Source organism: Sesamum indicum, linkage group LG15 (assembly GCF_000512975.1).
Source record: "Sesamum indicum cultivar Zhongzhi No. 13 linkage group LG15, S_indicum_v1.0, whole genome shotgun sequence".
Classification (NCBI taxonomy): Eukaryota; Viridiplantae; Streptophyta; class Magnoliopsida; order Lamiales; family Pedaliaceae; genus Sesamum; species Sesamum indicum.
Genome location: NC_026159.1, coordinates 3,852,065 through 3,860,861, shown reverse-complemented (window position 1 = coordinate 3,860,861; position 8,797 = coordinate 3,852,065). Strand labels below are relative to the sequence as shown.

Below are 8,797 nucleotides of genomic sequence, written 5' to 3'. Positions count from 1 at the left end.
AAGCTGTTTTTCTTTTCATCTCCACTTGACTTGTATTTATGGTAGTGAGTTCATCTTTATGATATGCCAAAAATATGATGCCTTTTTGGCACTCAAACTTAAAAAATATGTATAGGCTCATATGTATGCCCTTGAATGCTAGCTTCAACAATAAAATAAAATGCACTCCCCTATCAGATATCAGCCTGTAAAATCATCTAACACCTTGTAACAGACGGGGATGAAATTAATAAGCTTGCTAGCAGTTTCTTATACTAGGATTTCCTGTCAAATGATTTATGCTTGAGAACAATATATTTGATGGGTAGCAAGTTTAGCTTGTAGAGTTACCATGAAACATCAATCTTGGATGTCATGGGGAATATCTTTCCAATATCATAAATGTGTGATTGTGCTAGTAACCCAAATGCTATTCTGCACTTTTCACCAAATATTTTGCTACTCATCAGTCATCAAAGCAACAACCTCTATTTCCACATGGTATAATACTGTACCCAGAATGGTTTTCTTGCATCGTACTTAGATTTGAATTTGCACTGCGATGGTTGTTGTGTACAATGGGCAATATGAAACCTGGAATACATTTTAGTTTCAACCAACACGATCAATCAAGATTTTGAAGTTCTTCAAACCCATTCTTTTTCTTTCTGTTTGAGCAATTACTGTGTGCTGGTCCAGGAGATGATATTGCTGCTTGGACTTGTATGACTTGGTTTGACTTGACTTGTTTAACTTATGATATCTTCTTAATTCAATAAATTTCTGTGATGTCTATAATTGTCTTGTAGGCCTTCAATGTCTTGCGCTATGAGATTGGACAGAGATATCATTCGCATTATGATGCTTTCAATCCTGCCGAGTATGGTCCGCAGAAGAGCCAAAGGGTAACAGGATCCTAATATTAGATTATTGTTATGGCATTTTAACAGTCAGTTATAAATTATAGCCTAGTGTGCAGAAAGTTGAAATATAGGGGTGGTTGTATAGAACAATCAATGACATGAGACTGCCGATAACCTTTAGGCAACATGTCATATGATACTGTCTTACCTTTTTTCTACCTTTGGTTCACGGCAACGAACCTGGAGTTTGATCGAAGAAATTTGAAAATGATATTTATATTTCTCATACAACAGTGTTGCGGAGTGGTAACAATATGAAATTTTTACGAAATTCCTTTGTACTTTTTTTTGGATCAACTTAAGTATACCAGATTTTATGGTTATATCTCTTTTTCTTCTTCTTTTTCATTTTAGCACTTTTACTATTTAATAATTTCATAAGGGTAAAGACGAATCACTCTGATGAGTTGGATCCTATCCTCCACAAATTTGCTATTCTGCATTGATACTTCTTGGTTCCTAAATGACATCTAAACCGTTCATTGATGCAAAGATTTCATATAACTTTCTCTAAGTCTGTCAATGTCCCACACTTTTGGGGTTATACATGTGCAGTTTTTGTTAGTTTGTAATGCTTTAATTGTGTGAACTCACTTTTGTTTGAAATTTATCAGGTTGCTTCTTTCCTCTTGTATTTATCTGATGTTGAAGAAGGGGGTGAAACCATGTTCCCTTTTGAGGTAAGCTCCTTGCCCGTTTGCTAGGTCCCAGATTCTTCGTGTCAGTGCTACCTGTGGGGTGCCTCATATGCTGTAATTTGCTGTTACTCAATGTTTTCTTATGTACAGAATGGGCAAAACATGGATGCCAATTATGATTTCCGCAAATGTGTTGGTCTAAAAGTAAGGCCACATAGAGGAGATGGACTTTTATTCTACTCACTGTTCCCGAATGGTACAATTGATCCTGTGAGTGGCCGTGCTATATATCCATCTTCCTCAGATCAGCTTTTATTTTTATTTAATGGCTTCACCTTATATCATTTGCATTCTATTATTAATGTTTTTTGTTCATTTGATAGCTGTAAGATGGGTATAAGCTGAAACATCTAGGAAAAGTAGGAAACTAGGATCAGGAACAACTTGATTTAGATTGCGTCAGGACTCTCTATCTCTGCTTTAATGAGGTAGCATGCAATAAGATGAGTTGTTGAAATTCTGATTAGCAGAGAGTGCTATGACGGAAATGGTGAGTGGACATGAGTTTCATTAGAATCATTCTCCCTTGGTAAGTGGTTCCAGATATTTTAAGAGTATAGGATGTGCGTTTAGCTACATCGGTTGTTTTCAATTAACCAGAAGTCCTAGAACATTTGGTGAGATGATTGAAGCAGCACAGATGTAGAAATGATTTTGACTTGCATGTGAAAAAGGTTGTCTTGAGCTATTGCGATGCTACAACTAAAGCTTATTGTAGTTAAGGACATTCACCTTGCATTCTCACATGGAAACTGTCGTGTTTACCTGTTGCTTGGGTTCATTACTTGCTAAAAATCACATCCCATTTGTCCTAATGATGAGATATTTCTCACTGTGCATGGCTTCGGTACTTTGTGCAGACATCTCTTCATGGGAGCTGTCCAGTAATCAAAGGTGAAAAATGGGTAGCCACCAAATGGATTAGGGATCAAGAGCAGGATGATGAATATTAATAGACGTAAAGGAGTTATGAGGATTTTTGCGGAATTTAGAATCAGAAACATGGCATCCATTTTTTATGAAACTTGGACTTCTCAACAAGTTTTGCAGTGTATATAGTATTCGTAACATTTATCTTTCGACTCAAAACTACAAATTCTTCCGAGAAAATTGGTACATAAACCATGTTAAGGGTTCCATAGTGCCATGAGAATTATTTAAGAATAATTTGCACAATCAATTGAACCAATTTTTCAAGCCCCATATCTTTTTAGTCATGCCTCTTTTTTCCCCACTCATATTTAATTTCCATTCATGCTGTCAATGCAGTAATTATGTTATATGCGTAATTTACTTCTACAACTTTCAGAAAAGAATTGTCCTTACTCAAAACTTCGCAGACTTGAGAAGTTCAACTTATAAAAGTACCAGGCAAAAGGTCTATACAACTTCTTAAGCGATGCTAGACCTTAAATAATTTGTGACTAGTGTAGCTCCTATTCTGGCTCAGTGGGTAGAAAGGCATCCAACTGACAGGCATAGAGACCTGAAAGGAATAGACACGGATGGATACATTATCTAACAGCCAGTGTGTATGCTCTCCTAGAAGCAACTGTCATTGCCTGATGAAGAATGTAGATTTAGACATGCAACCTCATAACTACCTCCTCTTAATTCCCACAAGTCTAGAGAACCTTGGAGAATTATGCTCTACTTGATTCCCTCATTTCCTTTTCATGCATGCTTCATGAACAGAATTTCAGCATCTGTCGCAACTTCAGTTTTCACCTCGAAAATGTCAAAAGATCAGATTCACCGCGCCTGGTAAACAATTACCACCTCGGAGACTTTGCCAAGAATGAACTTCAGAGAGATGATATACAGATCACAAGTTGTGTTTGCTCTGGTGTAGTTGCTTTCCCCACCTCTTTAGTGTATACATGCAACCGGCGGCCGAGAAAAGCCCAAGAGCTGCAAATGCAATGACAGTTGAATTCCCAATGAACTGGTAGTAACCTCTCTGCAATCGACATAATGACAATTATTCACATATTTGAAAAGATCTTAGAGAAAATTCTGAAAGCAACAAAAAAAAGATGGCTATTAAAGTATACAAAACAGTGGTTCTCTACATCCCACAAGCTCCGAATGCTAGAAGACCCTTTAAACTACTTTACACTGAATATCGCCCATATTAAACTCTATCATTAAAACCATCATCAACAAACCAATTATAATAATTTCTAGTTCCAATTATGAATCAACATGGTTACAAAACATACCAGGACTAGAAAAAACAAGACTGCTGCATTTGCAGGCAAGAGAGACAGGCTCATCATTCCTCCACGAACTTCATTTGGCACATGCCTATACATAGAGCGGGAAGATGGATCAGAAAACAAATTAAACCTTCCATAAGAACAGATAACTGGTCCATAATAGCTTCCGACTTTCATCTATAAGCTCATATGAATTAAGTGCAGGAGGATATTTGTGGTGCCAGATACCATGTATAAATGAAGTGAATCAATAAGAACTAACAATAGCAGATGCAAGCAAACCTCACATGACAAGGTAAGGGGTTATAAGTGAAAAACAGTAGAAGAGCAAAAACAGTTTACATGGTTCTTAATCTGGCAAGAGATGGCAAAGCCACACCAATGCAAGCATGAAATAAGCAGAACAGTGTCACAAGAAGTCCAATCTCCTGTATATATGACATCCAATCTTAGACTAGAATGTCAATCTTGAAAATCAAACAGCAATAAGGTTAAGGAAATTGTTCACCAACAGATCAATGATGTAAGATTTAACACCTGATAATCATAGGCAACGACTGTTATAGCAATGCCCATTATAATAAAAGCATACATTAGGCATTCCTCTATCCGAAGAGCCAATGGTCCATGGAAAAACCATGGGAATCCAGTGCTACCGAGCATCTTTGAACCCAGAAAACAAGGATATATTAAACCCAATGACACCTCTCTTCCATCAGCCTATAAAAATAAAGTCAAACAAATTTCAGAGATTTACCATACATTGCATCATTAACCAAGAAACAAAAAGTACTCGAATAAAAGAAGATTCCAAGTGCCAACTCAAAATGGAGATTAGAACATATCAGAATAAGTTTTACTAGAGAGAAGGAAATGGCGCTTACAGCACGTGTTAAGTTTATAGTCATGCAAAAATGCAGAAATCTGTTTTGGGCTTCCAGATCTTTTGGTAATTTAAGGCCCCGTTTGCTTAGTATTCAATTAAATTGGTGATATCTTTAATTAAATGAATGACTAAAAAATCTGAGATTTTTTAATAGCTGTTTACTTTGGTGTATTATATTTTAAGGTTAAAAATTAGTATGTTTACTTGATATGATAAACTTGTATAAAGGCCAAATGACATTGTTGCCCTTCTTATATTTTTAAGTCCATTTGAAAAACCATAGCATAGATAAATTAGTTTAAAATTAAGATAAGTTCTCACATTGTGCAATATACACTACGGCACACACATTTACAAAAAATTCCAAATAAACAATCTCAGTCGTCACATTAAACTAAAACAGAAATAACAAATTATGTAGAATTTTATAAACAACGTAATTAAAATAACATTACAAATAAAAATTATTCACTGTTACTAAATAATCCCGCGAAAAATATTGCTACAGTTAAAAAACTTAAAGTAAAATTACCAACGAAAAAAATAAAAGAATTAAAACTACCAGCACAATTGTGAAGGTAAATGCAAGTGAAGAATTGGGGACAAAAAAGACATTTCAAGTCCTTGCACAATGGCTACTATTCTCATGATAACTCAACCCACCAAGGTTGGTGGGATGAGTTATGGAGCTTCTATAGTAAATAATGCTGGGCTCAAGCTATTGTATTGGGCTCCAATCATGCAAAGTAAACACCAAACTATCCTATAGTATTTGGCTTATACAGGCATAACCCATATCCAAGTGCAAAAGCAACGGGCGGAAAAAAAAAGATCACAAGTGGGCACTAAAATCTGCATAAACTACTAATGAGATTTGAGCGAGAAGTGTTTTAACATGGTAAGGGAAAAACCAAGGGACAATGTGTTGCACTAAAAAACTTACAACAATAGTGGGAGCCCAAAGAATCCAGAATGTTGCAACGGAGAAGTGGATGCTGATAGCAGCCATATCCTTTTATCTATCAAATGTAACTGTAAAGTTAATCACTTGAAGGTTGCAGGAATTTTCAGACAACGTTAAAGAAATTCAAAAACTATACTGGTTTTCTAGTGGATGTATCCATTATAATATTTGGTTGTTCCATTGTACATATACATATATAAGTATTTATGATTACATTCTGATATAAACCAACCAAGTTCCAATACATACCACTGGCAACATGTCTACAAAATGACATTTGATAATCCTTGAATGTGGATTTTTGGGGATTTTCTTTCCAACATCGAGCAGCATAGATAAGAGCAATAACAGCCAGAACCACTGTTATGTTCCAAATCGAAGTAATGTTTTTGTTCACATTACCATCAACGAGATAGTTACCAAGAACCTGGCTGCCGATAAAAGATGCAGATTCAACAAAAGTCATTAACCAAAACATATCATTCAGTGAATCTTGCCGCTGCCCATGCTGCAAAAGAAAAAATGCAGAGTTATCATCAGTGATTACAGAGCAGCACCAGGCAATATGCTACAGAGAAAACCCTAAAAACAAACCTTGTCGTGCTCGACTACCATCAACGTCTCAAAACTGAAGTAATATATTGAAGAGGCCAGTGACAGGCAGATACTAGCCAACCAAATAGTTGGACTTCCACTAACTATCTTCCATATGCCCACGGAAAGATGCAGCATGTAAAACAACAAGCAGAATTTCCTCTGACCTCTGCTCAAATAAATCCTCAAACAATCAAAACTCTACTTCTAAGACATTTGCTTATAAAATGCAAAACAGCTGTCGAGGAAGAACATTGTGCACATGCCCATAAAACAAAACCTTTTCAAGTAACTACTGTTTAAGAAGTAATTAAAAAGTTCAATAAATTACACAATTTTAACAACCTTTCTTATGAGAGCTTGCAGGTCTAGCCTTAATTACAAAGCGCCAAGAAAGGAGATCAAAAGAACACACTTCCATAGTAGAAATGAAACTAAATGGCACAACTGATTGAATTAAATCCTTTACACTCACAGTAAATCAGAAAGCACTCCAAGAAAACTCCCAATAAACATAGAGACCGCAAATCCAATGTATAAAGACTTCAGCAATTGCTCTTTACTCAATCCATAATAGGCCAACTCGTATTCTCCAAACATAGCCCACAACCCCTCCATTACTTTTCACACAAAAAAAATAAACCCCAGTCAGCAAAAAAAGAATTAGAGGAAGCCCACGTAAATAACACAAAGCAAACCAGCAAATCAAGGGACCTGAGGAAAGAGCGAAGAGGACAAGAAAGTTCCGCTGAAACCGAAGAAAAGAAGCGGGAGAAGCGTGATCGAAGACATTTGCGGCGGTTTTGGTGGGCAAAAAGAAGATTGAAAAGAGGCAGGAGATGAACAAGAATATGTATAGCGCTGTGTTTAGTTCCCAGACTTCGGATTCGATTACAACTCCCATTGCTCGGGAGGAGAAACAGAAACGCTAATTGTTCAGATCCTTAGAAACCGTGACACGGATCATCGTAACTAAAAGTGCTCCTTCAAATACATCAACTGGTTTGCTTCTTTCTTGATGCAAGATCGTGAGGTTTTTAGCTGGAAAATGGGGCTGTAGGCTTCTCCAAACGAAAGAAGAAGAAGTGAAAAAAGGGCCTGCTCCTGGTAAAGTAAATACCAACTAATAGTTCAGCCCAAGGATAAAAAAGCCGCAACCCTCATTTGGGTCCATGACCGAAAATTAGCTCGGCCCACATGTGAATTTGTTTGCATTGCCATGTGAGACTGGTGCATGGTAGTTGCCGAAGTTCTGAGTTTTAAGTGGGTTGTTCATTGCATCATCATGTTAAAGTAGCAACATTTCCATATTTTCCCAAAGCGTGCTTAAAATTTCTTTTTTGTAATAATAAAACTAGTTTTCTATTGGGATATTCTTCAACTGTCTAAGTGTACTTAATTACATTAATCAAATTTGACAAGATTGGAAAATTAGAGCAAGAAAAGCAAGAGAGAGAGTGCGAGAGAGCGACAGAAGTATCAAGTATGATGGTAATTCCATCATTCAATGTAAAATATTGTTTCAAGTTATAATCAATAAATGGTATACAAAATATTAGGATGGAGGTGGGAGTACTGATCTTGACATAAGAACAAGTTATAAATTAATACAGAATTGAAGTAATCAGTTCTTGTTGTATTGAATGGTGTGGTTACTAGTGTAATAACTAGCTGGGGACGAGCGGCGTTAATCTTCGGATCCTTTTGTGCAGCAGTAACCTAGCCGGCCGGTGCACTCTCCAGTCGAGAAGACCATCCAGCAGTCGAACAGGTCGTCTTGCTTCTTGACCTGAATGCAACTTAAACTAATCAGCTTCTCTAATAATATCCACTTTGATGGTTGAACAGCAGCAAGAACAGCACATACTCAAATTTCCATGCTTTGCCCTTGCAGTCTAATTGTTTAAAGAAGGACCTTCTACTAGAAAGAAAATCATGTTCTTTTAAATGTTAGCCGAAACAATGAGTAGACAGAAAGATTGTGTAGAACGCAGTGCACCTTGTATTAAGGTTTTCATGCATAGACAAGCACCAAGACATAAAGTCGCTATAAAGTTCCTAGAAAGTAGTTAGGATGAATACTTCACAGTTCACACCTTGTTCGGTGCTTGCCTTTCAAGGAATTATAAGTCAATGCAGGCATAGTTCATTCTCATGTAGAGTATGGCCCTTGCACTTAAAATCCTACCGTCGTTCTATAAGTTTGAGTACGTAAAATCACATGATAATCTGCGCACTATGATTTACCTCTTATGACAGACCAAATCAACTGACAGCTGAAAGTTACCTTAAATTTCAGCCTCAACTCAATATTTTTCCGGCGGGGTCGATGTTAGCCCCTGCACCCACAGCCTGCGCCACAGGAGAAATTCAGGATGTACTGACTACTTAATTGTTCAAGAAACATCTAAATTAACTTAATGCAAACTTTTGTACTAACAAAAGTCTCCTTCACCTTCCACCCTGGGACGGCCCGATCTAAAGTATTAACATATTCTTCCATTGCCATCTCTCTGTTCATGCTCCCGACCCGA

General features: G+C 36.8%; 2 protein-coding genes and 1 long non-coding RNA gene across 4 annotated transcripts in view; 1 reads left to right on the top strand and 2 right to left on the bottom strand.

The window, feature by feature from the left end:
• The window catches only part of LOC105177779 (probable prolyl 4-hydroxylase 9), a 5,086-nt gene extending 1,750 nt beyond the window's left edge, over nucleotides 1–3,336 (top strand). For both annotated transcript variants that reach the window (XM_011101028.2, XM_020699156.1), the window contains 4 exons: nucleotides 787–884; nucleotides 1,517–1,582; nucleotides 1,691–1,810; nucleotides 2,461–3,336. In XM_011101028.2, the coding sequence (XP_011099330.1) occupies nucleotides 787–884; nucleotides 1,517–1,582; nucleotides 1,691–1,810; nucleotides 2,461–2,553 (377 nt within the window). In that variant the 3' untranslated portion in view covers nucleotides 2,554–3,336. The remainder of the gene's footprint in view (nucleotides 1–786; nucleotides 885–1,516; nucleotides 1,583–1,690; nucleotides 1,811–2,460) is intronic.
• On the bottom strand, nucleotides 2,909–7,350 carry LOC105177780. Its single transcript, XM_011101029.2, is given in 10 exon segments — nucleotides 2,909–3,560; nucleotides 3,823–3,907; nucleotides 4,162–4,247; nucleotides 4,357–4,539; nucleotides 5,649–5,704; nucleotides 5,707–5,724; nucleotides 5,919–6,177; nucleotides 6,264–6,432; nucleotides 6,739–6,883; nucleotides 6,978–7,350. Coding segments are annotated over 10 exon segments (1,326 nt in total). The 5' UTR covers nucleotides 7,168–7,350; the 3' UTR covers nucleotides 2,909–3,425.
• On the bottom strand, nucleotides 7,737–8,792 carry LOC105177778. Its single transcript, XR_849073.2, has 3 exons — nucleotides 8,719–8,792; nucleotides 8,551–8,615; nucleotides 7,737–8,052 (listed from the first exon to the last, which is right to left on the bottom strand). It is a non-coding gene; the product is annotated as an uncharacterized LOC105177778 (long non-coding RNA).